The 27141-nt window shown below is 50.5% G+C and overlaps 10 protein-coding genes across 10 annotated transcripts; 5 read left to right on the top strand and 5 right to left on the bottom strand.

Moving 5' to 3' along the window:
* Positions 1 to 2499, bottom strand: BDW43DRAFT_275496 (glycoside hydrolase family 32 protein). Its single transcript, XM_032041858.1, has 2 exons — positions 751 to 2499; positions 1 to 694 (listed from the first exon to the last, which is right to left on the bottom strand). Exons 1-2 carry the CDS (start codon positions 2234 to 2236, stop codon positions 324 to 326), a joined length of 1857 nt encoding a protein of 618 aa, XP_031900396.1. The 5' UTR covers positions 2237 to 2499; the 3' UTR covers positions 1 to 323.
* A 6-nt stretch (positions 2500 to 2505) lies between these two features.
* BDW43DRAFT_275494 (general substrate transporter) lies at positions 2506 to 4718 on the top strand. The gene is made up of 2 exons (XM_032041857.1): positions 2506 to 2962; positions 3023 to 4718. Exons 1-2 carry the CDS (start codon positions 2702 to 2704, stop codon positions 4385 to 4387), a joined length of 1626 nt encoding a protein of 541 aa, XP_031900395.1. The 5' UTR covers positions 2506 to 2701; the 3' UTR covers positions 4388 to 4718.
* A 352-nt stretch (positions 4719 to 5070) lies between these two features.
* Positions 5071 to 7061, top strand: BDW43DRAFT_81405 (putative MYND domain protein). Its single transcript, XM_032050545.1, has one exon. It carries the CDS (start codon positions 5287 to 5289, stop codon positions 6970 to 6972), a length of 1686 nt encoding a protein of 561 aa, XP_031900394.1. The 5' UTR covers positions 5071 to 5286; the 3' UTR covers positions 6973 to 7061.
* Positions 7062 to 7352: 291 nt separating this feature from the next.
* On the bottom strand, positions 7353 to 10210 carry BDW43DRAFT_300135 (uncharacterized protein; the record flags this gene model as incomplete). The annotated part of the gene is made up of 4 exons (XM_032044847.1): positions 7353 to 9443; positions 9483 to 9794; positions 9828 to 9991; positions 10204 to 10210. 4 exons carry the CDS (start codon positions 10208 to 10210, stop codon positions 7353 to 7355), a joined length of 2574 nt encoding a protein of 857 aa, XP_031900393.1.
* Positions 10211 to 10361: 151 nt separating this feature from the next.
* On the top strand, positions 10362 to 10660 carry BDW43DRAFT_310918 (dolichol phosphate-mannose biosynthesis regulatory protein; the record flags this gene model as incomplete). Its single annotated transcript, XM_032047068.1, has 2 exons — positions 10362 to 10418; positions 10475 to 10660. 2 exons carry the CDS (start codon positions 10362 to 10364, stop codon positions 10658 to 10660), a joined length of 243 nt encoding a protein of 80 aa, XP_031900392.1.
* A 1685-nt stretch (positions 10661 to 12345) lies between these two features.
* On the top strand, positions 12346 to 15693 carry BDW43DRAFT_310917 (uncharacterized protein; the record flags this gene model as incomplete). The annotated part of the gene is made up of 2 exons (XM_032047067.1): positions 12346 to 12539; positions 12612 to 15693. The coding sequence occupies 2 exons, from the start codon at positions 12346 to 12348 to the stop codon at positions 15691 to 15693; spliced, it is 3276 nt and encodes a 1091-aa protein (XP_031900391.1).
* A 196-nt stretch (positions 15694 to 15889) lies between these two features.
* Positions 15890 to 16951, bottom strand: BDW43DRAFT_81356 (HD domain-containing protein). Its single transcript, XM_032050544.1, has one exon. The coding sequence runs from the start codon at positions 16793 to 16795 to the stop codon at positions 16085 to 16087; it is 711 nt and encodes a 236-aa protein (XP_031900390.1). The 5' UTR covers positions 16796 to 16951; the 3' UTR covers positions 15890 to 16084.
* Positions 16952 to 18192: 1241 nt separating this feature from the next.
* Positions 18193 to 22688, bottom strand: BDW43DRAFT_275482 (uncharacterized protein). The gene is made up of 7 exons (XM_032041856.1): positions 21389 to 22688; positions 20904 to 21334; positions 20709 to 20851; positions 19766 to 20653; positions 19304 to 19704; positions 19092 to 19231; positions 18193 to 19023 (listed from the first exon to the last, which is right to left on the bottom strand). Exons 1-7 carry the CDS (start codon positions 22100 to 22102, stop codon positions 18339 to 18341), a joined length of 3402 nt encoding a protein of 1133 aa, XP_031900389.1. The 5' UTR covers positions 22103 to 22688; the 3' UTR covers positions 18193 to 18338.
* Positions 22689 to 24377: 1689 nt separating this feature from the next.
* Positions 24378 to 25676, top strand: BDW43DRAFT_310914 (ADP-ribosylglycohydrolase family protein; the record flags this gene model as incomplete). The annotated part of the gene is made up of 3 exons (XM_032047066.1): positions 24378 to 24529; positions 24611 to 25026; positions 25276 to 25676. The coding sequence occupies 3 exons, from the start codon at positions 24378 to 24380 to the stop codon at positions 25674 to 25676; spliced, it is 969 nt and encodes a 322-aa protein (XP_031900388.1).
* A 416-nt stretch (positions 25677 to 26092) lies between these two features.
* On the bottom strand, positions 26093 to 26847 carry BDW43DRAFT_310913 (uncharacterized protein; the record flags this gene model as incomplete). Its single annotated transcript, XM_032047065.1, has 3 exons — positions 26093 to 26253; positions 26338 to 26625; positions 26721 to 26847. The coding sequence occupies 3 exons, from the start codon at positions 26845 to 26847 to the stop codon at positions 26093 to 26095; spliced, it is 576 nt and encodes a 191-aa protein (XP_031900387.1).
* Positions 26848 to 27141: the final 294 nt, after the last annotated feature.

Below are 27141 nucleotides of genomic sequence, written 5' to 3'. Positions count from 1 at the left end.
AATGGAGCATGCAAGGAAACCTTAGAATAGGAAATCTTAGGGTTACATGGAAAAGAGCAATGCTTTTGAAACTAATCCTAGAGAAGTATATTGTATGGAGAGGCCGATATTTATTCATAGGTGATACAGTGATAGTGTATTTCGATTGGACATTCATTAAATAGCGGCTTATTCCGCATAAGATTTACCAACCAAGCAGCACAGAACAGTCCGGCCATTACATATCTATCATAGTTTATAAGTTAGACCAAAAGCAGTGTCCAGACTCTAGAAGAACCCACGCACTGACTTTTATTGACAATATGAAACCCGAGGGAAACTTGCTATGCTCCAAGGCCATCCCACACATTGGCATGTAACAGGACCGCAGCAGGATCATCATTAAACGAGCTGTCAGATGCTTGATCTGCCTGGGCAAGGAATCTCACCCCAAAGCAGCGATTAACTGGAGTGTATACTCTGGTACTAATGGCCGTTCGCTCATTGACAAAGACTTCCAACACGCTCATGTCGAAGATCGCATGGATACGGAGTGGCTCTTCCATCTCATTGCTATGTTCATCTGAAATTGTGAAGAGTGTATGTGGGGCGGCCTCGAGTCCGTGGTTTATCTTGGAGTCATAGGGGGTTGGCCGTTCGACGGTGAAGGTTTCGCTGGGCACTTCCCAGGAAATGATGGTTTCACTGCTGAAATCTAGAGACATAGTTAGCGATGCTGGTGGGGATACGTGTCAGCTATTGCATTCTTACCAGCGTTGTGCGCAACCGCAAATCCAACACGTGTGCATTGCTGGTTGACAGCGAACTCAGCTTTGACCTCCCATTTGGATGTCTGGAGGGGCACTGTCGCGTCGTGGTATAGTTTGAGATCGCGTATTTCAGTATTGCGTGCCTTGTTACGCAATTTCATGAGACGCTGATCCGGCTGTACACCTAAGGTCCGAACAGTGTAAGAGCCTTTTGTGTTCAATTCCGCCTCAATGGAAGTTATTGCTTTAAGATCTGAGTGACGAGCCCTGATAACATTACCGAGCGTCATCATGCGTACCACACGCGGTGTAGATAACATCCCACTCCACCCTTGGACATGTCGCAGATGGTCAGGCAGATCCTCCTCGGTGATCCAACCGAATACAGTATTCAGCGAGGTGTTGGGGTCAAAGAACGCGTTAGCCGCGTAGAAGCAGCCGTGGTCGAATACGCCGGCGAAGGAATATTTTGCAAGGGCTTCAGATTCATCCTGCATCTCCATTTTTGGACGGAGTGTCAAGGACATCCATAGTTGTTGTCGTGATGTTCTCTTATCAATTGCCATTTTCCGGCCAGTTTGACGTGGAATGTCATCAAAGTGGACACACCCTTCACTTCCCATAATGGCGAAATCACGGGAAACGCCTTGGTCATCAGAGAGGGTCAGGACGCTGGCAACCTCCCAGTTCACACCAAAGTCACCGGACCACCGGGATGGGTAGAAGTTGAGGCCCACGTCGGCTAAATGCCCGATATACTTCCATTCCCGGAGATCATTAGGGTCGACAGCGTACGCAAAGACCGTTGGAGTTCTATTCTTGATACCCCCAGAGAGAAAGCCATAAATCTGTGATGGAGCAACCCCATCCTTTGTCTGCATTGTAGCCCATGTGCCAACATATGGATCTCTCCAACCAGTCACATCGACATTTGAGGGAGGTCCAGGGAGAATGGGGTTGCAATTTTGCCGTTCCCAGGTAACGCCATCCCGGGAGACAGCTATACTGAGAGACTCGCAGCCCTTGACATAGGGCAGAGTATAGTGAATCGGGAGGTGCGAGACTGAGGTGTAGATGTGTGTAAGGGCGCCCGGTTTGCCGTGAGGATCAGTGGCTCGAAGGCAACCCGTGAAAATTCCACACTGGTCATACACAGTCGATGGAACCAGGCATGGGGACGGAGATAATTTCCAGGTAACAAAATCTTTTGATGTCGCGTAGCCCCAGGAGATATTGCCCCAATCATTCCCTTTCGGGTTCCATTGGAATGCTATATGATATAAACCAGTTGACGGATCGTATCCGAGGCCACAGGGATCATTGAGCCACCCCTGGGGGGCCTTGATATGGAATGAGGGAGTCCAGTCCGAAACCCCGGGATGGGACTGCTTTTGATCGCTGCCTCGTGCTTTGACGTGATCAAATGTTCTTGGTGCGCCAATGACACCAAGCTCTGCAAGCTGGGAAGATTGCGTAAGGACGGACATTCTATGAAATCATGCAAGTAACAGAAGATGACGATGCTGTGTCAGTCTATCTCAGTCCTACAGTTGTACCTTGATAAAGGATTCTTTCAAGTTCCCCCACGCGCGCCCGTTCTTGGGTATTTCAAGTTTACAGAGGTGGAAGGTTGATTCTTCGGCGAAACCGCGGACACTTTTCAGGAGAATCACGCAGCCATTGTGGATGTTTAAGGTACAAAGATACCTTAAAGGGTAAGAGGGAAGTGAAATAAGAATGAGGCTTGAAGACTATTAGACATCGCCGGAAATATTCAAAGTCGGGAGGCGACTGTATAGGAGTAACCTCGGAGAAACCTAGGCATGGATCAACGCTCATATTTGGTGATTCTGGGGTAAAGGTCTCCACATTCCTCCTTGCCGGTAGTCAACCCATCTCGCGGGGATAGGAGAAGGCCAGAATCTGGAGATTCATAAGAGCATCGCACGACGATGTTGGGATGTAGAGAAGCTAATTTTCACACCATTTTCAATCTCTATCTCTTCAAAATGGCGCACTCTCCAATCGAAAAGGATGATCTTTCCGCAGAAATCGAGAATGTTTCTGATTCTCAGCATGTTGACATCGTCCCCCAGTCGGGCAAGGCTGTCAATTTCTACTTAGCCCTAGCCTGCACGGCCTTCGCTTCAGCTTCGTTCATCTTTGGATTCGATGACAAGATCATCTCCCCAGTGGCAGCCCTGGAGCCATTTGTGAGTCCGACCGTGTCAGATTGGTCAAACTTCCTGCTAACATCTCAACCCATCTATTAGGTCGACAAATATCAAGGCCCTAATCCGGTGACTGGCAAATATGTTTTCAGTGCTCGCAACCAGAATCTGCTCTTCTCTGTTCCCCTTGTCGGCTCCATCCTCGGTGGGCTATTAGCATCGCCCTTGAACTTCCATTTCGGGCGGAAATGGCCCTTACTTGCAGGCTACGTACTCTCCATTGGAGGCGGGATCCTGCAGGTGCTCGCTCCCAATCTTGGTGCATTTGTCAGTGGTCGATTCGTGAATGGGATTGCTATGGGCATTGCCAATGCAACAGCCCCATTATACATGTCTGAGGTGGTCCCTGCATCCATGCGAGGAAGAAGTGTAACGTCGATAAATATTCTATCTCTCGTCGCCGGTGTGGTTGGTACGATCATCGTGTGGCGTACGGAACAAATCGGAGGACATCAATCCTACATGATCCCGTTGATCGTGCAGTGTGTATTGCCGGCAATTCTGCTGGTCTTAACCATTCCTCTTCCCGAAAGCCCACAATGGCTAGTTGGCAAAGATAAGATGGAGCAAGCTCACTGCAACCTACGGAAGTTACGGGGATTTAGCGATGCGGAGGTCTTGGATGAACTTCAGGTGATGAAGATGTGCGAGGATAATGAGCGGGAACTCAGTGCCAACGTCCGATTCTGGGAAATTTTCAATTGCCAAAATATCAAGCGGACTCTGACTGCTGGTTCATTCTACTCTCTTAACCAGATTTCCGGTGTCGTGCTCTCGACCACCTACGCCACCGTGTTTCTCACTGAGATTGGTGTCGGTGATGCTTTCACTCTTACCGTTATCTCGTCGTGCTGTACACTGGCTGGTACCATTACAGCGCCTTTTGTCATTGACCGTGTCGGCCGCAGACCTACGGCTTTCACAGGAATGTCGGTTCTCTTCGTGATCGACGTTATTGCCGGCGGACTAGCCTTCAACACCGGCAACAAGGGCTTCACCATGGGCATTGCTGCACTATCTTTCATTTTCAACTTCTTCTGGGCAGCCTCGTTTTACTCATTGTCTAGTCTGATGCCCTCAGAGGTTGCAACTGTCAAGCTCCGCAATCATACCATGGCCTACACAATCGCGTGTGCACAGACTACCGCTGTGATCACCACGTTGGTTGTCCCACAATTGACATCGGCCGATGCAGCCAATCTGGGGGCAAAGACCTATCTTATATTTGCTGGATGCATGGCTGGAGTCCTTGCTTTTGCCTACTTCCTCATGCCCGAAACGCGTGGCAGAACGTTTGCTGAAATCGATGAGATGTATGATGCGAAAATTCCCATGTGGAAGTGGCGGCACTATGAGACAACAACTGAGGCGAAGACAGCTACACTGGATACAGAGTTGTTGGCTTAGAGCTGGACTTATATGATAGATTTGTTTGAAAGTTATATATGTGTGTAAATTAAAGAGAAGTGAGACAGTGTAGCTTTCCGGTTGTGTTACTTTCAGTTTTAATGTACATCAATAAGAGTCCCAACTCTCCTCGGAAATTTATCACAGCGCCTTCACAGGAAATCCTTGAAACAACGAAACCGCCGGCTACGCTACCAATGGTAGGTACGAGAGCTGTCTTGGGTGTTATCCCGATTTACCTTGGGCCTATGAAACCCCGAAAAGAGCACCGCCCCGAATTACTCGGCATTCCTGGGCATCATGCTTCCAAGCACGATATCCAAGCGACAGCCGGCAAAAGCTAAACTTCGGAATATCATCGGGTATACACTTCGTATTCTTCTATTCCTGCATCTATAGGGCGACTTGTGGCTGCTGGCCGAACTTCCATATTAGGAAATACGGGCCCACCTACTGAAAATGGAGCATTAGCTTTCTCGATAGCCCTATACTGGAAAACTAGCTCAAACAAGGAGAGACCACACTGTATGTTAGAAATTTCTGCGTTTTCACTGACGAGCTTCCCAATACGGTAATAAAGTAGGGTATATTTATCATCACGTGGTGATAACGGCTCCTCCCCGCATTCTGTTTCGTAAGAAAAAAAAGTTGAGTGTCAGGAAGACTTCACATCCAGACTATACCCACAGCCTCTATACTCAGTTGTTGCATATCTTGCATTTAGCGCAACATTTCGATCGTTTCTCTAATCCTGTCATACTCGTGGCGGGATCTCCATAAACTAGATACAGCCAGCAATTGGTCTCGATCCCATCTTTACCCCACGTCTCTTAACGGAGTGAATTTGTATCCTGCATTGATTCCTAATTACATTATACACTGAACTGAATATACCAAAAATGAACCACCTTCTCAACTCACGGGCAGAAACAACTGCCCATCTTTATGCAGACCCTCACAACCCACATCTGCACCTTGAGCGGGGACAGCTTCATGAGCAATTAGGATACGCGGATTTAGCGTCGGCGGATGCATATCGTGCTCTCTCGCTGTTGGAGTCAGTCGTTGATCCCGATGGATGCGAGTTCCATGCTCGACGGAAGCTAGATGTTCAAGACCAAACGGAAAAGGCGGCCGAGACAGAGAATGGTGATGATGAAGATGACGATTTGTATGCCTCTACGACGCAAGAAGAATATGACGATATGATCGGGACTGTGTATGCGTTGCTTGTTCGGAGTTTGGTGAACTGTAGGTGCTACAGAGATGCGTATGAATTCTGCGTGCGTGGTCTGTCGTTACTTGAAAATATGGAGAAGCAAGATGAGAAAGCCTTGGATACTCTCAAGGAGCAGATGACTGCAATCAAGAAGGTTTACGTTTTCCAGCGGCCAGACTCGCTAAATGGTGTTGAAAATACCGAGATCGACATCAACCCCAGTGCCCTGAATGCCCAGGGCTTCGCTCGCAGGGTTCTGTACCCCTGGAATGAGCACGAGCCAGACAGAAAGGCACCCAAGACGCTCCAACTACTCAACGACCGACTAAAGGACATTGCCCCCAAGTGCGAGGTGCGAGCCGTTGCTCTTCCCGCCTTGCACGGTACCACCGACGAAGGAACGTCATCCGAAGAAGGCGAAGTCTCAATCCAACTCGGCCTCTTCGCCAAAGAAGACATCGCCCCCGGCGAGATTATCCTCCGCGAGAGCTCCCTCCTCACAGCCACCAACAGACTCCATGATGACCTCTGCGACGCCTGTAACGCCCCGCTCCCGGACCTGGCGTCCGAGAAACCCCCGGTCGCCTGTACAGGCTGCGACGACACAATCTTCTGCAGCCAAGCATGCCACGACCAAGCACAAAAAGCCTATCACGGCGCCGTCTGCGGCCTCATGGAGAACCTCGAATCCATCGGCAAAGACATCCCCGACCCCAAAGACAAAGCCGATTACCTGTACCTGCTTCTCCTGGGCCGCGCTATCGCCATGGCAGCAACGCAGCACGTGCATCCACTCGACCTCCCCGAGATCAAGTACATCTGGGGCGACTTCCACGACCTCGGGGACTCATCTGCCGACTCGGCCGCCTCCGACGACCCCACCGCCACTCTCCCCTTCTCCTTCCACCTCAATATTCTCCAGCCTATGCGTATCCTCGAAGAAATGGAACTGGACCCTTATGAGATTCTCCCCCTTTATGATACCTGGGTGCTGAATACGCTCTATGCTAAGTTCCGCGGTACTGCTTCTGGTCGGTTGTCTACCTGGGACGGTGGCCCGGAGCTTTGCGCCGTGCATCCGCTCTGGTGTCTTGCGAATCACTGTTGTGATCCAAATGTGAGGTGGGAGTGGGGTGGTGAGATTACCTTCCGGGCCAGAACGGAGCCTGAACGCCCGGTTTGGAAGAGAATTGGGACCGGCGAGGAGAAAACGCCGTCTCGGAATGAGGGGATCAAGGCTGACGAGGAGATCTTGAATCATTATTGTGATATTGGACTGGATGTGAAGGAGAGGCGGGAGTGGGCGCGAGGCGCATTGGGCGGTTGGTGTTTGTGTCAGAGGTGTGTTTGGGAGGCTGCGGAGTAGAACCCTTTATTGTTCCTTTGGGGGGATTCTACACGGGAGAATTAGACGGGTTGGATGGCTGAGTGATACCCTAGATCTGATAGATGTTGTACCGAAAAGTCACTATTAAAATTAGAATATTTTGTATAGAGATAGATTTCAGAAAATAGAGAATTGACGCCAGGTTGAACCTGGACTATTTGCAGCGACGGCGGCCAGTGCGCTGCTTTTGTGTGATTGAGAAAACTAAATGCAGGGTAGTATAAATACACCTAGGAAACGGGCCCTTAACCAGTGCTAACAACTAATTTATGACTAGCAGTTAACATCAACAACTGAAACCTTTAAACGTATCTTCTGTATAAACATTTCCATATCGCGAAAACCTATCGCCATTACAATCAAATATAGTCCGCGGCACGGCCCCGACGAGGAGGGGTCCGGGACGCCGATCTGCGCCGAGGTGGCGAACGAGACGGTGACCGGGAATCTGAGAACCGACGTCGTCTTTGGCCACGTCCAGACCGTACGGGACTTGGAGACTGGGACGCCGATCCATCACGGGCGCGGCGAGGCGGGGCTGGTCGACGGGGCGAACGCGATGCTGCTCGTTTAGAGCGAGGAGGGGATAACGACTCGGAAGAGTAGCGCTTGCCCCGTGCCTCACGCCGAGGCGGAGTAACAGACCTCGACACCGACCTTGAATAGCTTCGATTCTTTCGGCCGTAACCTCGTTTTTCAGGTGTAACAGAGCGAGGCTGTGGACGTCGGGATGGATGTGGGCTCACACTCCGAGAGGAGCGAGTGTCATAAGACGTGGCACGAGTCCGTCTGGGGGGCGTACGGGAGACCGACGACCTTCTCGGCGACCGAGATCTACTGTAAGAGACGGAGCGTCGGCGGCTTCTCGATGCTGGGGACCTGGAGCGTGAAGGTGTGTAGCTATAGCTCCGGCGAGAAGATCCGGAGACGGATCGTGAATAAGACCGGCCCCGACTGACAGAGCGCCGGCGACCTCGGCTCGGCGAAGGCGAACGGGAGTATGAATAAGAGCGTGAGCGTGAGCGTGAGTGAGGGGATCCGGTGCATGTGGAGCAATAGGAGCGAGAGCTGACAGATTCAGCATCCGTCTCAGGTGTTGCATCCCGAGCAGGCAATGCGGGAATTGTCGGCTTGGGAATATTCTTTAGGTGTTCACGCATGTCCTCAGTCAGAATACCGAAGCCGATACTTGTGAAATAATTAACGGAGAAACGGGTATTGCGAGGGTTATCTGTAGGGAAAAGACCCTCAAAGCTCGAGCGGAGTATCTCATCTCTCATACGCTCCTGCAACTTGGGCAGACCGAGGTGCTCGCCTAAATCTTGGAAGAGAATTTTGATGAAAATACGACTGCTTGAAGTAGTTTCTTCTTCGTTCATGTGAATAACTGACATAACATGCCAACCGATGGCGTCGGTGCTAAGCATATGGCCAAAGAAGCGAGCAATGTTGCGCAGGCGATTGGTTTCATATCTATGGATAGTGTCGTAATATTTGGCGAAAGCGGCCTCAAAAAGGTCACACCAGAGACGATTGATCTTCGAAAACCGCTCTCCAATCAAACCGTAGAATTTCGAGTATGTTCTCTCCTGCGAGCAACATTCAATAATCATCGACGGAAGTTCAGGCTCCAGGCCGGGTGGCAACGAGATCTTCATCAGTTTATGGCAACATTCTTCAAAGTCAATGCTGGACATGATCGTCAAGTAGATAGTCCTCCGCAAATTGACAAGATCTGTGTTGCTTTGATCCTTAATATCCATCTGCCGTTCTTCTTCCGCCTCATCATCAGAGCTCTCATCGGTTTCGTCCTCGTCTTCCTCGTCATCGCTACCTTCGCCTAGAATCTCAGCCTTCAGCTTTTTGTAGGCCTCTTCGTGGTCTTCCCACTCGGGATCGTATTTGAAGATGTTGAGGTTATCCTGCGTTTCAATCTCATCGTCAAGACCAACGCGGTGTGTGATCTGATCTTCCTCCTCTACAAGATCAAGTTCTTCCTTGACGGCTGGATTGTCCTTGTAGCGGTCTTTGCGAACCTGGAACAGGACTTCGATCATATACTGCACTCTCTTGTCAATATCGGCTTCGTGGAGGATATTTCTGAACTGATCGAAGACTGCCAGGGCAATAGGACCACTCATTTCCTCCAAATGCTGCCCAACTTCCCTTGTGAGCCCAACAGCAATCTCTACACTGTCGTCCGTTGGCTTGTGAAGCAGGAGAAGAAGAATCTGAGCTGCAAGCATTTCATGGACGACCTGCTGGTTGCACAAATGAGCGATGAAGGTCGTCGACGAGATGCAAACCGCTTTATCATTTCGTTTGAACGCTTTACGAAATTGGACAATCAACCGGTTCAGTAGCAGCTCGCCCACCTGGGGAAGCTTGGTGTTGACGATGGCTGCCATTGCAGCGTAAATTGGGGTAAATGGCAAACTGGCAGCCTGAGCCTTCATGATGCTCCTGCAGAACAGCCCACGACCACGTACCAAGTTCTCCCCGAAGAGCTCTGGGACGATAAATTTTATATTCGAGACGTTGACCTTATTGATCAGACCGTTGATCGACTTCTTCAAAGCTTCCCATGCCATACGCTGGTATTCCTTGCTGGTCTTATCTGTGATCTGTGCTTGCAGCGCACGAAGTCGAGCAGGGGGAATATAAGTTCCACCGGACCGCATATTCAGAAGCTTTTCATATTCTGCCTTGGCTGAAGCTTGCTTCTCCTCTTCTGTCATCGGTTTCCGCGCCGCCTCCTGCTTTTCATGTTGACGAACCCGCTCCGCAAGTTGTCGTTCCCGCTCTATCGCACGGTTAGGGTCGAGCCGCGGCACGTCGCCATCTTCTTTCACAGTGTCACCCGGAGGCGACCGACGACGATTGGGCGAAGGCGAACGAGAGGGGGGTGAGCGCTTTCGTGAAGCCGGCGCTATTGGCGAATGGGATGTGCCAGGTGGAGGTGTGGGCACTCGCACTGCTGACTGCAATACAACAGGATCTGTCATAATGCCTTGCAGTCCTCCAGATCACCCTGGAGCCTAAATCAGGGAATGGTGATTTAAGTAAAGTTGCGAAAACGTTGATCGTTGAGCTCCGTCGGACAAAACGTGAGGCGGCGAAGGGGAAAGTCTTAGCGTCCGCTCCTTGGTCACGTGCCGTTTCAGGAGCCAAAGCTATCTGTGTTTATAGGATGCGATGCTCTACCCATGCCCGTCATTCCAGCCAGGAGTTCTTTTTGAATTACTTTCTTAGCCTCTCTTGGTGAATTGTATACCACTATGGTAAGAGAGAAATTAATTACCGCATTCATCATGTTCCATACACTGACTGCCACTATTCTATAGCTGGGCCAACTCGTGGGATCCGCCATGCTCTTGGCCGCTACCGCAATCTTTCTCTACTATACGACGTGGACTCTTCTGATGGTACCCCTCTTCCTTATCCCTCTTACAGGTATGCTTCCTTACTAACACCCTGGCAGCCATTCGTCGACGAGCACCACCCTCTCCATAGTCTCTTCCCACCTCGCGTATGGGCTATCCGCATCCCTGTTATTCTTACTTTGCTCGGTTCGGCCGTCGTTGGTACCTTTATCGGAATTGTCATGATCAACAGCAACAAGAAGAAGGCGACTAAGGCCAAGGCTGCGGCGAAAAAGAAGACCTAAAACTTGGTCATAGGGGTGGACATGTGTGCAGGGTGAACTCTATATGGATTGGGACAGCTGTCACTATATATTTTGTAACAATACACGTCATTTCCTTTGATCTCTGGAGTGTGCCCTTGTACTCTTCCACCTTCAATATATACTTACTACCCATCAGAATCCCCCCAGAATCTGTCACGTGGTGACGAACTGATAGGTCAACCAACGAGATCCATCCATGAAGTTGGTCCCAAAGGGGGAATTCCTGAAGAGGAAGCTCATAGAAGAATAGATCCCTAATGTGATTTACCACCCTCTAGCGTCATGTCATAGTCACCGCTGGATGATGTACTAATGATAGCCTGGGACCTTACAGATGACAGGCTACTTATGCGGTAATACGGACCTATGACCTGCCAGCGGCTCGGGATCGAACATTCCTAATGATTCATATTTGGTTGGCATGGTGAGCCAACAAAGACAGTGGCGACTAGACCCGGATTATCCACGGAAGATTATGCGAAGGGATGTTCCAGGCTGGGGACTGTGGCTGCTTGTCCTTTCATGCTGTTTCACAAGTGGTACGGGTTTCTTTGGCTGTATCATTCAGGCGAATCACGTGGCAGCCGCTTGACCCGTGTTCACTGTTCAGGCGCAAGCTGTTTGCATTGTTTGTCGAGAGCCCCTCATGCGACCTGCAGGGCAAACCAATAGTTTGCCTGGAACTTGGTGTATGGTGTAATTTGAGTGTCGAGTGGCTGTGGCATGGGAGTGGGGGGCGGAATTTCCTCTAAACCCAAGAGAGGGGGGGGATGACCTTACTAGGTATAGGTAGGTACTGGTACTATGGTTATCTGTTTAAGTTGGATTTGCAGGCTGCAAGGCAAGCGCGGTACTGCGTAGATCCAAGGACCGTATGGAAAAACGCACGTTAGGCAGGCCAGAATTGGCGTCATAGCCTGACCGAGTTTGTCTCATACCAGCCAATCATCACCTGGCCCTCGTCATGTGCCGGTCTCCTCACCGAGGTTCCTTACCATACCATTACCGTACCTGCCTACCGAATTTAGTTTCCCTAACTAATTGTAGTCTATTCGAACTAAATCTGGGACTGATAGGAGATAAGTCAGCCTACCCATGGGGAAAGTCATCCATACTCCTGACCTGAACCCCCCTCCCCCTCTCCATGCTTCTTCCTTTTCCTTCCCTCCCAAACCTCTTTTTTTCTCTTCAAACAATCTTCTATGACTAACCTGCTCTTTGTCTAGTATATCTGTCCTCTTGTATATTCTGTAACCCTCGTTCAGCTTTGCATACAATCTATCCCCGATTCTCGGACGAACGGTATAAGCAGTGCTTCCGTCTCGTCCTGGTTTAGCGTGTCAAGAAGCCTTGACTTCTAGATACGTGGTTCCTTTGATCTCCCTGGTTTCCCCTTACCACTTCTTCCGTTTCCTCTTTGAACCTTGGAATCCGAAATTTCTTTCCAATAGCTAAACGGTACGTATGGCTTGGAACTATTGAGTGAGTCATGCTGACGGGTGTTTGTTCAATAGTCAACGTCCGATAGCGTCATACCGTCGCGACACTCGTTGCCGCCGACAATATAGTGAGAAACCCCCCGTTCTCAGACCTTATCACGGGTCCTGAGAGCGGTTGTTCCTATCAGGACCGTCTTGCCTCCTCGAGGCAATCCGCTCAATTTGATGCCCCCGGCAGCTTCGGACGATCTATTCCAGCAGCAGAGCCGGTCCGTCGGTGACCCTAGCCCGCCCCTTGAGGATTTGAATTCAACGCCCCCTGAGAATGATCAAGGCGGAAAGAAGAAAAAAGGAAAGTCCGGATCCAAGGGGAAGACAAAAGCAGCTAAAGCCGCGGCGAAGTCACCGCCAGAGGACCTGTAAGCATAGAGCACCTGAAATCATGTTGCTCCCTCCGTAGATCACTAACCCGAAATACTTGATATGTATAGGATACAAGCTTCACCGCCTCTGCACGCTGAACCGTCGTCATGCCCAAATCCCACGTTGGTTTCTCACCGTCCCAACGCTGTGACATCACCAGTTCTGGATGCGCTTGGCTGTCTTGGTGACTCACCCGAGAACGATCTAGCTTATCGTACGGATAATTGGGCAAAGGCTATTCCGTTCGGAAAGAGCCCACCCAATGACGTTAGCGACGGTGAAATCGCTAATGGATCCCCATTCGGTTTCCCGTCTAACCCAGATAAGGCCGGCTTCAGTCACCCCTCCTCAACATCTCCTCCCCCTAGGGCAAGACCTTTGAGCTATGGAAATGGCTATCTGGGAAGTGACCTGTCGAGACAGCAGTCCGTGGATAGGCACAACAAGAGTTACTCCGTCAGCGGCCCGTTCAGTAACCCAATACCATTGCCGCATAAGCCCCAGGCCCATTTCTATGGCGCACCGGAAATCGACCTACCGCTTCTCGCTGGTCAGACCAAGCAGTCGGTAAATGAAAATTACTCTTTCTGTGCCTTCGATACGATCTACAGTCCTTCGGCCAAGTCCTCAAGAATGGGAACCAGCGTCCTCGTCGTGGGTATGGATGGTTCGCTTGAAGTTCTGGCAGTAGAGGATCGTAAAACGCGACTTGTTGGAAAGCTGGCTGGTCTCAACGGCCGAGTAATTGACGCCAAAATCCTGGCCTGCAACTCACCCAGTGATTCGTTCGCACCATCTAGGCCGCACGTCGCTATAGTTATGCACGGCCCCTGTGGACTCCCCGACGACGAAACCCGCAGCTCGTCTGTAGGCTCGGATGTGAACGAGATTCCTGCCGCTTCCATTGGGCGCTCTCCTGGTGAGAGGCGCTCGGCGAAAGACGATACCAGATTTTACCAAACACGCGTCGAGATTTATTCCCTCCGAACAGGAGATCACATCAGCACTCTGTTTACAATGAAACCTTCTCCATACTTCGAGAATATCCCTGGGCTCTCTGCAGTTGCGCCTTCGCCTGCTGGAAATTTGAAGCTCTTGGCGGGTGGTAATTATGTTGTCCTGGCATCTGGAGCTAGCGGCGAGGTCTTCATCTACAGCATGAATGGGTATCAGTGCTTGGGTAAAATATGGACCAGTATTCGCTCCCGGGAAGCTCGACGTTATTCGACCTCTTCAAGCTCCACGGATCCGGATGGATCTCGAACTGACTCTCCACCTGGTTTTGCCAATAGCGACACCCCAATTGTTGCGCTGAGGGGAAGATGGCTTGCAATAGTCCCACCATCGTCCACGTACAGGGTGTCACTTCCCGGAACGGTTCCCTCGTCATTGATTCAGGGTAAAGTCTTTGGTCTAGACAGTCGTAATCCGCCTGCAAGGCCCGCGATAACATGCGCCACAGACGTTGGAGAGGGCCCGAGTTTCTTTGACAAGGTTGCCCGAGGCGTGACGCAGGAGCTTGTGCGAGGCGCACGGTGGATGGGGGACCAGGGTCTTCAGGCATGGAATAATTATTGGAACAAAGACCAGCTACAAAATTCCACCCCGCGCCGGTCTCTTAATTCAGGAGACCTTCCACCGCCAGGTTACAACGCGTTCCCACCCACGCATGCCCAAGACACTAACGCTACCACACCCGCGGAGCCTGACCTTGTATCAATCATGGACCTGAAAAGGCTGGAAGACGGGAGTGAGACAAAAAGCGCCCTGTTTAATCCCGTTGCCACGTTCCAGCCTCCCGAAGGCTGTAGTTTCCTCTCCTTTTCACCCAACGGACTAATGATGCTTACGGCGAGCACAAACGGGGATGTTCAACATGTCTGGGATCTCATGCAGGCCAAGTACTGCCGAGCTGGGACCTTTTTGTCAGAGGACTTGGTAGCTCCATGTGCAAACGTGCGCCAAATTGCGCGGTACACACGGTTGACAAAGTCTTATATTGTCGACGTGATCTGGTGCCCTCCCTCTGGGGATCGACTGGCTGTCATTACTCGTAAAGGGACCGTACATGTGTTCGATCTCCCGCGGAGCGCTTTCCAATGGCCTCCATTCCGCCGAGCTCGCCCAGCACCTAGTAAAACACCGGCAATTGAACCGCCAACTGATGAGTTGTCGGATAAAGCCGCACCTGTGAATCCTCTGTCAGCGGCATTTAAGCTCGTAGGAGGCAAGACACAACCCATACTTGCAGCGGTGAGAGGTCGTACTGCAAGTGCTGGTGGCGCGTTTCCCGCCGTAGGCGGATTTTCGTCGTCTGCTGGTGTTCGGGGCGGGAAGGCAGTTGCTGCTGGTCTCAGCAAGTCTATGGGAGCAGCCACCGGAACGGTCAACACCCTCCGCCACGCTGGTGAGAACCGCTTGCATGGGCTAGCCCGTGACCCAGCCGCATCCCGGGTGACTTGGATTACCAGTAAGGGCCAGCCATTCTTGGGCTTGGTGGAGAGCGGGCACTTCCGGCTCTATAGGGTTCGTCGTGCTATGTCTACCCATAAGAATCGACAGCTCCAATCCGTGGTGGGAGGTAAGGAAATTGAATTTCGATTGCCCCCTAACTTGCACACTCCCTGCGGCCCCTTGCCTGTGACCACATTCAACCCGGAGACGGCCGTCCATGCATCGCTGGCGTTGCCGTCTTCCAACCCACGGCCGTCTCCGGCATCTAAACTCAAATGTCAGCCTCTCTCCCAGGCGGAGATCGAGACAAACGCACCTTACCAGCCTTTCCATACGGACCAGCGGGTCAGCCTATACGTGTACCCCGAAACCGGTAGCGTTGATGATTCCATGACCATTCCTACCGGCCAATGGGTGTTTGGTGAGAGCTTGCCGATGACCCGAATCCACGTGCGCCCCTTCAGCGCCGGTGGTGATGACGACGAGACGCTACACGAACATCAACTGGGTTCTGGCGGCGAAATGGAGAACCTTATCAGTCTTGGCAACAGCACAGGCCATCCTGAGGAGGTTGTGATCACCACTCGCCGGAAGAAGAGGCATGCCTCGTCGTTTCCTTCGACTGGTTCTGGGGGCGATGATGGCTTTTTCGAGGATGATTGTGACTTCCTGGACTTCGCCAGAGATCGAGTTTAATTGCATTATAATTTTTTTTTTCTTCTTTGGAGGTATACTGAAACGCCACAATATGCAATCGAGTTAGACATTACAGTGGTTCCGGCGTTGGTGTACTTTTGTTCTTTATTTCTTTATTTATTTTGGGCCATGTTTCTACTCTTTGATTGGCATCCGTGCTTTTGGCATCGCAGTTCTTTCTTGCTCTGCACCACAGGTTCTGCATCAGGTCATTCGACCTCATACGTTCTTTTCTCTGTGCGCATGTATTCACCGCAGATAATATCGTCACCTGTCCCATACCCAATAGTGTATTGAGAATCTATAGACTGGATAGCATGATTTCGGACCTCGTGTCTATAGGTTAATCTAACTCGCATTGATTGCCATTTCATAATTGAATCTATCCTTCCTATGCAGCTTCACTCATTTCGTCCGCCCACCACTCGCGAAACTCCTTGAGTCTCACCGTGCGCACTTTGGCCATCTCTCGACCCGTCTCCGTCTTCATCATGCCTTCCAGCCTCTCCAACTTCTCCTCAAAATGATCGATTGCATTCCCCATCACCCACATCCCGTCGGCGCAAAAGTTCTTCCCCTTGGCTCCCAAGAAAGTGAAACACCGGCCGATGCCCACTGCGCCAATGGCATCCAAGCGGTCCGCATCCTGGACGATGGCCAACTCCGGATACCCATCTCGAATCAACTGCCGGACCTTCTCCGGATCCGACCGCTCCGTCGTGTAGGAAACATGCGAGACGATCATCTGCACCCGTTCGGCCAATTCCTCGTCCGCCCCATGCGACACCAGGGCCGAATACACCAGCCGATGAGGATCAACCGTCTCTGAGCTAGCTGCGTCTCCCTTGCATGGAATGGAATCCGAGATGGCGGCGACCTGAGACAGATATTTCCGGTCCCCGATGTCATGCAGGAGGGCTGCAAGATGCACCACGTCTGCGTTCAGGGGTGTGGAGGGGTTCCGGGCTGTTTCAGAAGCCAGGATTCTTTTGGCGAGGGAGACGACGCGGTGCACGTGTTGGGGGTTGTGGGAGGGGTCGTGTCCTGACATGCATTTTGTTACGAAGTCGGACATGGAGGTGAAGAGGGTTTGTTGGGACATTTTGGCTTTGGCTTTGATTTTTCTTGTCCTTTTGTTTCTAGTACTTTGAGGGAGGGTGTGCTTATTGGGTTGTGGGATGGCGGTTGATTTTTATATATAGGGTTGAGCTGGAAAATTCTTGGTGGTTTGAGTGTGGTTGGATTTCATTGGTTTGTTTAAAATACGGAATGTATGTTGTTACTTTACCAGCCCGAGGTTTCCATGTTTAGGTGTTTGTCTGTGTCTTTTTCCAGTGTTCACTTTGTTATACTCAATTAACAATAGCTCTTCCTTTTGACTTCCTTTTTGCCCTTATGAAGTTAGGAATTCTGCTTAATGGCTGCCTACAGTGGAGTATGTTTCATGGAAACTAGGTACTAGTACAGCATAAATGAGTGGAGGTGGGATATATATATCCCAAGCGGGTCCTCCACTTGTAGCAACTTCTATCGGGAGACATGTAAAGATAAACTGTACAATACCAACATCAACCAACCCTAGAATCATCCAACAAGCCATTATAGCCCTAGAATAACTTCTGTTACCATAACCACGAGACTCAATCTCCCTCCCATCCCAACACCATACACCTACCCCCAAACCCTAACCTCAACCCAATTAACTCACTCCAAATCCAAATCAGGACAACTGCCTCGGATCCTCATAAAACCTCCCCCCCAAGCCTCTCAATAACCTGACACCGTTCCTCCATACACTACGCATTACTCAGAGCACCCGCCTCCGAACTCTTGATCACCCACACCCCCTTACCCTCCGGCCAACAAGTTCCTCACACCCTCTTCCGGTACCTCATAATCATATATTATCTGGCTAATCCAAGATCCCTGCGCCTCCTCCACTAACCAGCCCCCCAGCTGCTGCGTCCTGAAACAATGCGCGTCTTCCTCTGCCTGATCGTCAGACTTTAATGGGCCATCGCCGGAGAACCGGTCTAGGTCGAGGAATTCGATCGACGCGGGCGTGGAGTGTGTAAGCACCGCCCTTGCTGAGGTAGCCGAATATGGGGGTCCCAGGGCTACCAAAATATATGCGTGTTGGGGTGGGGGGTGTTGGGGGGGGCGGGTTCAGTGGCATTCTGGAGGGCAGCCTGTTGCTATAGGGTATTCTGGGTGGTTGTGAGTGCAGCCGGGGAAATGGAGGGATTTGAGGAGGAGGTAGAGTTTTGCTAATAGGATAATGGAGAGGGTTATGAGAAGGAGTTTGAGTATGGTCAGTTTTCTTTCCGTAGGATGTGATGTTGGATGGTGAGGAGGGAAGGAAGTTTCGGTGTGGTGTGGTCTGCTGTTTTATAGTGGTTTACATATTATTGAGCCATGGTTCAGAGGCTGCATGCCCTATTTCTTACACTGTTATGTAGGTCTAATTGTATATGTATCCAATTTTTCTTATCATGGTTACCATCTATGCGTCTGTCTTTCATACATACCCTAACATTTCTAAGCAGGGACAGGGAGAGTCGAGGGAAGAAAGAAATGAAAAGAAAAGTGGAAGAGGAGAGAGAACAGAGTCATATAATGAAAGACTGCAGATACCCTTGCCTGGCTTAGCTTGTACTGCCACCCTTTTCTTCATCCCCATCAGACATGCTCTTCTTCACAGTGCGTAGTAATATGGCTTCAAGACCCCACCATTTTCCAATGCATGCTTTCCCCAGCGCACGGAAGCCATGTGCCATAAAGTGGCATGCTTTCCTGAATGGATAGGAAAGAAAGCGGATCATCTTGACCTTGATATCCAGCACAGCCGCAAAATGGCGGTCCGGGATAAGCTTCAGCACAGCAGCCCAAGGAATACAAAAAATAGAGCATCCTATACAGATCGCCCACTGAACACCATCTAACGGTGTGACACTGAATGCAGCACCGCCAACAAAAATAATAAGTATCTGGCCCCCGACCATCAGGAGGTTAATCCCCATGAACCAGTAGTTTCGGTGCACGCCCTCAAAGATATTGAATTTGTTGTCGAGACGACGGTTGTTGAGTTCGTTGAATATCTGCATCCAGACAAAGGTGTTGAAAATAATGGTGTCGAGCTCTACCTCCTTCTGATGGATCCGGGTGTCGTAGCCCAAGATGCGGTCACCCGCGAAGTAGAGGGTGAAACAGACGGCTAGCTTGTAGATGGACTGTCCGATTATCATCTTCCACATTGTTACGGTGAATAAAGGGGCATTTCGTGGGACAGGTGGTCTTTGTAAGATCTTCTCCGTTGGGGCGTCGGTTGCTCTGGGTTATGTTAGTTAGGTCTGGAGGTCGTTTCCTGGATCCAATGTAATTTCAAGAGAGATACTCACAGTGCTAAAGCAGCGAATGTGTCCATGATTAGGTTTACCCAGAGTAACTGGACGGCCTTCAGAACACTTTCATTTTTGTTGCTGTAGATGGCTGTTACTACTGTGAGGCAGACGGCAGTGATGTTGACGGTTATTTGGAACTACATTTTAGTTAAAATTAAAAGGCAAGAAGAGCTGGGAGCTGGTGAGATATCAAGGGACTTCTGGCGTACCTGTAAGAACTTGGAGACAGCATCGTTGACAGCCCGACCCCAAGCCATGGCTGTCACAATCGACTTAAAGTTGTCATCTAGAAGAATGATGGAACTTGCCTCACGCGCCAACTCCGTGCCGCTGATACCCATAGAGAAACCCACGTCCGCGGACGTCAATGCAGGTCCATCGTTCGTCCCGTCCCCTGTTACTGCAACGGTTTCCCCGAGACGCTTCAGCTGTTTGACGAGGATGCGTTTGTCATCAGGTGATGAACGTGCTAATACCTGTAGGCGTGGAATGATGGCTTCCATCTCCTCCTCCTTTAGCTTTCTGAACTCAGGACCTTCCATGACAATGCCGTCATCGTCCAAGATACCACAGGAGGAAGCGATGGCCGAAGCCGTGTTGACATTGTCACCTGTAGTTTATCTATCGTTAGTGTACAATATCTTCGATATGGACGGTGTCCATAAGCCCACCTGTGACCATTTTGACTTGGACTCCCGCTGAATGACACGTCCTAATTGCCCCGGGAACCTCGGGCCTTAGCGGGTCGTGAATTCCAAATGCCCCAATCCATGTCATATCCCGGAGCAGTTCCTCAAAGTTCGGCAACCCCTTCTCGCCGCCCCTAGTCCCCTCAGCAGGCCAGTCTGGGAGATCAGTGTAGATGGCACCAATGGTTCGTAGGGATTTGCGTGCATAGGCGCCAATAGTATCCAAGATGGTTTTGCGAGTGTCATCAGTAATAGACTCAACTGCTACCTGATCTTCAACAGACTTTCCCGCAATTACCGTTTTAGTCGATGTATTCAGCATAACCTCAGCCGCTCCTTTCACAAGCAACCGGTACCCAGTCGGGCCTGCACGATACACAACCCCCATTGCCTTGCGGCTCGAATCGAAGGGAAATATATGTTCAATATGACCGTTGGCTCGTGCCTCGGTGAGGTCAATCATATTCAAGTAATCCTTTGCAAGCTGCAGGAGAGCAATTTCTGTCTTGCTCCCGACAAACTCACGCCCATTTTCTTGCTCCTCCTCAAAGGCTGTGGAGTTCAAGGCAAGGCTGTCAGTCAGCAGATTCCTGAAAGCAGCAGGGAACCTCTCTAGTGTCTCCAATATCGTAGGGGAAGTCGACTGGCTGCCATCCTCAGTTCTCTGGTGGCCAAACTGCTCGTTCGCACCAAAGGATCCCATAACAACTGTCATCCTGTTCTGCGTAAGTGTCCCTGTTTTATCGGAGCATATCACGGTTGCATTGCCCATCGTTTCGCAAGCACGCAGGACTCGGACAAGGTTGTTCTCCTTGAGCATCCGAGTCGTAGCGAAAGCCAAGGCTAAAGTTACAGCCAATGGCAGTCCCTCTGAAACATTGTTAGTGATAGAGCACGAGCTATGGCTGAGTGTAACGCAGCTCACCGGGTATGGCTACGACAATCACCGTAACAGCGACGATTAGTATATCCATAAACTCCTGGCCTTTTACACTCGGTGAACCTTCATTACCGGGTAGTTGCACTAGGAATCGGATCAAAAGAACAAAGAACAAAAGTAGTGCAGCGCTGGAAGTCCCTCGTTAGTAAACAGATCGCGGTCTGAACTCGATGCCCATACCCTGTTCCAAGTAACCCTATCCAGCCTGCCAGTCTAGCCAGTTTGACTTGCAGGGGCGTTGGATCGCTCTCTGTCTGTAGAGATGCCATGATCCTTCCATTGGTCGAATAGCAGCCAACGCTGGTCACTAAGTAGGTTCCTACACCCTCGAGGACCTTACTTCCGGAAATAATAAACGGGTCCAGCTCCCTCGTGGCCGTGCCATCCATGATGCTGTTCCAGGCTTCATGCCCGCAGACCTTTTCCATATGGTCAGACTCACCCGTTGCCGACGATTCATCGCATTTAATTCCATGACCTGAAATCATGATACCATCGACAGGTGGGGAATCTCCGGGTTCAATGTGCAGCACATCGCCCACCGTGATGTCTGAGATATGTACCATGAGTGGTCGCCCTGAGCGAACCACTCTAACGTCGCGATCTACTTTCTATACCCGGGTCAGTTAATAAAGGGCCCTGATATGATGGGGATGACGTCTTACTCGTCTGTTAAGTTTGGTAAACTGCCTCTCCTTTTGCCAATCATTGCCCGCCGTGGCAGCCACTACTATTATAATAGCGACGCAAACTGCCACGCCTTCAATCCAATCTACCTGAGACTGCCCACTGGCCGCCTCATATATACCCAATGACAGTGATATAACAGCTGCGATGGTTAGCAGGATAATAATTTTGTCGTTATACGCATCCCACAGGAGCTTGACAAACCCCTTCCGTCTGGGTTCAGGCAATTCATTGCGACCAAAGACCCGGATTCTGTCGTAGAATTGAGATGAGGAGCTTGGAACAATAGCCGTCTGGCTATCTGCATCCAACAATCGCGGTTGGCTGTCAAGCTTCGAAAAGGCACAGTTTGTTGCATCGCTGAATGTTACATAGCCTGGTATCCTGCCCTCGTCCACAGATAGACCAGCGGTAAGGTCAGTTTGAAGCCCGTGCTCCAGACCCCTCAGGCCTCCTACGGCATGGAAGGCGGCCAGCGACTTGGGATTCAGCAACTTATTCAGTTGACCAGGGGAGAATGCAAATTTGTTGTCATCCACTTCAAAGTCACGCTGATATTGTGGATCGGGTGTTAAAGCGTCAGAGAGAGAGACGTCGTCGTATCGAAGGCTGGCTGGGGAATGGCTCTCAGTGCTACGTGTAGGTACTATGTGTTGATTAGTGTCACGTCCAGTGTCATCCAAGGTAGCCATGGTGAATATTCATCATACAAGTACTTGTTGGTACTTGCCTGGAACTACCGCAAAAAAAAAAGGAGGCGGTCCCATGCGAAGTGCTATACAGACATCTTTATTCGAGTTGAGCGTGGCTGTGTTTTGCAGCAGACAAGACCACCAAGAAAGTTAAAAGAGATTGACCATGGTAGATAGCTATGTTGGTTACTCAGGGCCAAGCCAGCTAGTTTGGATCATGGTCAACGTGAATGCAATCTGGCAAGGCAAAAAGCTCATTATGAGGAAAGCCATGGATCAGGTGCAGAGAGGCGGGGGTGGGTTGTTTTGCTATGGAATAAGTGTAAGGGCATTTTGAACGGCTACAAATCATCAGTCCAAATAGCTGTTCGCCTCTTGAGGCGATACATAACAGAAAGCAGCAGGGAGAGCAGTGACCAGATCGGGACATGCCCTTCAGGGTGGAGTTGATATATTGACGTCAATAATATCCAACGTGCCACTGACCAATCAGTCAAGTACGGGAGATGACTGCTGCCCAGAATGAGGTGTTAAACCCATGGATATCCAGCGAACTAGAGCATGGTCAGCCCATGAGCTACCCGCGATCTGGACTTGAGGTTGTAGTTTGGGTGAAAAAGCACTGCCTCGCTTGGCTTCATCACAAATAACCTTATTTACGACTTCACATCAACTGACGCACCAAGCTCCAACTTATGATTTTTACCTCTAGGTGAATATTACGACGGAAATTAAGAGACTGGACGCATACAATCATGCTGTCTTCGTATGAATTAAATCCGAAGTTGGTAGTGTCGAACCGATTCCATCGTCTTTCATCTAAAATACTATTTGGCGGCATACCAAATATCCGATTTGTCTCATAGGAGCCCTCATGGGTTGGCTGGCGAGAGCTTTTACCCTGAGCAGTAAATAAAGTCTGTCAATCCTACCCCACGTGGAGTGAGGCTATGTCTATTTATCGCCTGGATCTTCTGACACCGGTAAAATGATGCACGATATGGAAGACGGGGGAGTAGTGTTCTGATATAACACCTTATAGTGGATGAGGAAGCCATCGCACGACAAAGCTCGGCCACTATGTATATACTGACTATCTATGCCATCAGGTACTGGCTGGAAACGTGGTGCGTCTCGTGGTATCATCACATCAAGGCTCTTTTACTGTAGACGTTGCCATGTCTATCCTCCCGCCTTGTTTGCTGTACAGGACCATTACGATCCATGTGCTCCGCAATCCAATCGCTCGACTGAAGCTGCGCCTTATCCAATTCAGTATGATTGTTCTTGGCTGCGGAAACTACTGCTGTAAATTGACTCGCCCGTTCTAAACGACTTCAACGCCCAGAAGGGAGCGGAATCCGCCGGATATCTATCTGCATTTTCGAAAGGAAGCATGCAGGAAAGCCGAGAAACTCTGCCTTTGGTGTCAATTACTTATTTTCCAACGGCTTTAGTCTGTCTGGCAAAAGTGTCTCCGGCCGGGGAAGATGCAATCTTCGACATTCGTTTCCAATCAATCGGCCAAGAAGCTCATGCGGGCTGTAGGGGCAATTTTATTGTCCCCAGCCTCGAGTCGACCCTTGGCGGTTGTGCCATTGCCCGAGTGACACGTATGTGTAGCTCTCTCATAGCTTCCGAGTCAACCCCGTTTTATATCCTACGATCATGCTTCCAAACTGGGCTCTGGCTTCAAGCGTAGCCACTTCAAGCTACCTGGCCAACGGAGAGCTAGGGTCGTAGCACCGGGCCCCGTGCCGGGAGGTAACCTAGCTTCTGCGTAAGACAAGAAGGTTACTCGATATAGCTCCTGCGCCAAGTGGTTCTCATTTCCAACCATAGGATGAAATCATCCCAGCTGTTCGAAGTTGAACTTGTCCAATAGTCAACGCTATATCAAAACAGGGGTGTGCGCAATTTCCAAATATACGTATCGATCCATCTAGAAAGAAAAACCTAGTTGACAAGAGTATAAGGAGCGTTCAATCATTGAGTCTTTATCCTAGCTCTGCGTGACATCTACCTGATAAAAAATATATATATATAGTTATATATACCGTGCCTCATAATACTAAAGATAAAAGCCCCCTCGCTCTTTGCGACCAATTTGGAGTCTAACAACATCATGATCTACGAGGACGCTGAGTCACCAAGATAAGGCTGACCACCTATGGATACAAGATTATATATAGTATAGCCAACCGCACAATTTGACCTCGTTCTCTTCTCTACATCCACTGCCCCTACCCTCTCCCATAAACAAAACAACAACACCATGCCCCCATCGCTCACCTCCCGCTCCCTAGGCACAATATGGGGCGTCTGCGTCGCCGACGCCCTAGGCGGCCCCGTGCAATTTCAAAAGCCGGGCACCTTCACTCCCATAACGGGCCTCAGACCCGTAAAACCCTTCGCCCAACCAGCAGGGTATCGTAAACCACCCTCTATCCACCTACCTCCTCAACAAACCCCAAGTAGGATAAACATCCAATAACGTGAGATATACAGCTCCTACTCCGACGACGGCTCCATGACCCTCGCCCTCGCCCAATCCCTGATCGACTCCCGCGGCAACTACAGCCAAGCCCACGCCCTCTCCATCAAGTACTACATCGACTGGCTCAGCACAGGCCGCTTCAGCACCACCGACCGCGCCTGGGACGTCGGCCTCTCAACCCGGGCCGCGCTCCTCAGCTGGCGCCAGTGCGGCACCGTCGATCTCCAGCGCACGCAGGCCGTCATCGACCGCGAGCTGGACGCCGAGGACCGGTCGGGAAACGGGAGTGTGATGCGGATTGCGCCCGTCGGATTGGTTCTGTGGCGGGATGTTGTAGAAGCGAGACGAGTTGCGAGAGTGCAGGGTGCCGTGACGCATCCTTCGTTGGCATGTGTGGAGGCTTGTGAGGTTTATACCGTGGAGGTATGTGGGTTTTTTGAGAGGTGAGCTTTTTTTTTTTGGTTTTTTTTTTTGGTTTTTCTATTCTTTTCCAATCTTTTATTTTTATTTTTATTGGTATTGGTATTTGCCCTTTTTGGCTTTTGTTATTTGGGTTTTTGTGGCTTGGAGCCCAGCTCCCTTTTCATTTTACTTCTCTTTGCTGTTTAGGTCTGGGCTTTGCTTTCAGGGGTTAGTCCAGCTAGCGGTATTCATTATTGACGGATTTTAAATACAGGCGAGGGGAAGGAAGCGCTTTGTGCGCTGGTTAGTGGGTTCCCGTTTACGCATGGGGATCTGGTGGAGCGGCTTGCGACGTACAAATGTTTGGCGGATTGGGGCAGGAGGAATGCGGAGGATGTTCGGAGCAGTGGATGGGTCGTGGATACGTTGGAAGTTGCTCTGTGGGGATTCTTCAAGTATGATTGTTGGGCGGAGGGGGCGTTGGCGGTCGCGAATCTGGGGGGAGATGCTGATACCGCGGCGGCGGTTTATGGTGGGTTGGCGGGTGCCTTTTATGGGGTGGACGCGATCCCGGCGGAGTGGGTGGAGGGCATGCAGAATCGGACGTTGATTGGGGAGGTTGCTGGGCAGTTGGCGGAGTTGGTTGCTTCTACCGATATGCGTGAAGAGAATTAAGGACTGCGGGGGTGTGGAGCGAGAATGCAGTCAATAATAGTTCATATGTTGATCAGCACGTCAGATCCATTCATGTCTGCATCCCCAGATCGGTCGCAAGGCTAGGATTCACCCCTGCCTGCTTCATAAAAAGGGGTCGCGATTATGGTCTCCTTGCTTGGCTGGACCCTTTAACAACGGACGATAATGGATTGATATTTGTGGGTTCAAACGTCCAAGGTAAATGATTGTATTAGTTAATACACTGATATCAGCGAAACATAAAATAATGATTGGGAATCAATATTACAGCGCAGAAGTACAACTATGTAGATAGAACCCATTATGCGACGTCCCGAAAACCCGATTAATCCTTTTTCCATCCATGCACATTCTCCCATTACCCATTCCCGCGCGTGAGACCCTTCCAGGCTCATCTACAGAGCCCAGATACCAAGGGCAAGACCGGCAATACCAGCCGCAGAGACACCCAACTTCAGCTGGGCGACCGAGGCAGCGTTCGGAGTGCCGCTGGCAGCAGATCCAGAGCTGGTGCTAGTGCCGGAAGATCCAGACTGCGAAGACTTGGAGCCAGATCCTATTGCGTCGCATGTTAGTCCGAGTCCATACACCGGAGTCGGATAGTAAAGGAGAGGGAAGGGGGGGAAGGGGTTTCACGTACCGGTAGAAGAGCTGCCCTTGCCAGTGGAAGAGCTATCCTTGCCAGTGGTGGTGGCATCGGAGTCGCTGGCCGAGGTCTTCGACGCGCCAGGGGCACCCGTGGCAGTGATGGGGAAGAAGTGGCTGCTGTAGCACTCGTTCTGGCAGTTGGCGTAGCGCTGAGTGTCTGCCGGGCTACCGGTGCCCTGGGGGCAAGCGGCGACGCAGTTGTTGGTGTCGTTGGCCTGAGATCCGTTGGGGCAGGGCACCTTGAAGCATCCAGCGATGCAGCAGAGGTCCGAGGCGTCGCCTAGGTTTGTTAGCTTCCGGGTGAACTCTGGACCTCATGCGCTGGCTTCTCCTAGAGTAGTATTACAGGGGAAAGAGAGGAAGATTAGGACATACACTTCTTCGCGCAGGACTGTTCGGGGCTCAAGCTGACAGTGGTGGAGGGAGCGGATTCGGTGGTGCTGCTGGACTGAGCAGCAGCCAAGGCGACCAGAGAAGTCAGGGTAATGAGGTTAAGCTTCATCTTGACGGATTGAAAGTGAGAATGCGTGGATGCAAGCACTACAGAATACTCGAAAGGACGAACGAGTGTGTATAAATGCGACAGGCAGCTAGATAACGAAGGACAATGAAGAGAGAGAACTAGGGAGAAAAAAAGAGAGGGAGAGAGAAGGGAATAGAAGAAAGGGCAAAGACGGGGATTTAATTAAAGCTCCTCAAAGCGGGGGCTGCGCTTTTCCTTTTCTTTTTCCTTCCCTTGTATTTGTATTTTTGTTTTATGGGGTGAATTGAATTTCCTTGATTTCCTTTTTCTTTT

This window comes from Aspergillus alliaceus (assembly GCF_009176365.1).
Source record: "Aspergillus alliaceus strain CBS 536.65 unplaced genomic scaffold BDW43scaffold_21, whole genome shotgun sequence".
NCBI lineage: Eukaryota > Fungi > Ascomycota > Eurotiomycetes > Eurotiales > Aspergillaceae > Aspergillus > Aspergillus alliaceus.
The sequence above is the reverse complement of the archived record's forward strand: the minus strand, read 5'-3'. Positions and strand labels throughout refer to the sequence as shown.

What these genes read in the sequence shown, in the direction of transcription:
- BDW43DRAFT_275482 (XM_032041856.1), bottom strand. Translation starts at nt 22,102, where the DNA reads ATGGCTACCTTGGATGACACTGGACGTGACACTAATCAACACATAGTA. An exon ending in TTACCAAACTTAACAGACGA is followed by an intron (nt 21,335 to 21,388) that starts GTAAGACGTCAT and finishes ACCCGGGTATAG; the next exon opens with AAAGTAGATCGCGACGTTAG. An exon ending in CTGTCTCCAAGTTCTTACAG is followed by an intron (nt 19,232 to 19,303) that starts GTACGCCAGAAG and finishes ACTAAAATGTAG; the next exon opens with TTCCAAATAACCGTCAACAT.
- BDW43DRAFT_81405 (XM_032050545.1), top strand. Translation starts at nt 5,287, where the DNA reads ATGAACCACCTTCTCAACTCACGGGCAGAAACAACTGCCCATCTTTAT.
- BDW43DRAFT_81356 (XM_032050544.1), bottom strand. Translation starts at nt 16,795, where the DNA reads ATGTCCCAACAAACCCTCTTCACCTCCATGTCCGACTTCGTAACAAAA.
- BDW43DRAFT_275496 (XM_032041858.1), bottom strand. Translation starts at nt 2,236, where the DNA reads ATGTCCGTCCTTACGCAATCTTCCCAGCTTGCAGAGCTTGGTGTCATT. An exon ending in TGCGGTTGCGCACAACGCTG is followed by an intron (nt 695 to 750) that starts GTAAGAATGCAA and finishes CTATGTCTCTAG; the next exon opens with ATTTCAGCAGTGAAACCATC.
- BDW43DRAFT_275494 (XM_032041857.1), top strand. Translation starts at nt 2,702, where the DNA reads ATGTTGGGATGTAGAGAAGCTAATTTTCACACCATTTTCAATCTCTAT. An exon ending in TGGCAGCCCTGGAGCCATTT is followed by an intron (nt 2,963 to 3,022) that starts GTGAGTCCGACC and finishes CCCATCTATTAG; the next exon opens with GTCGACAAATATCAAGGCCC.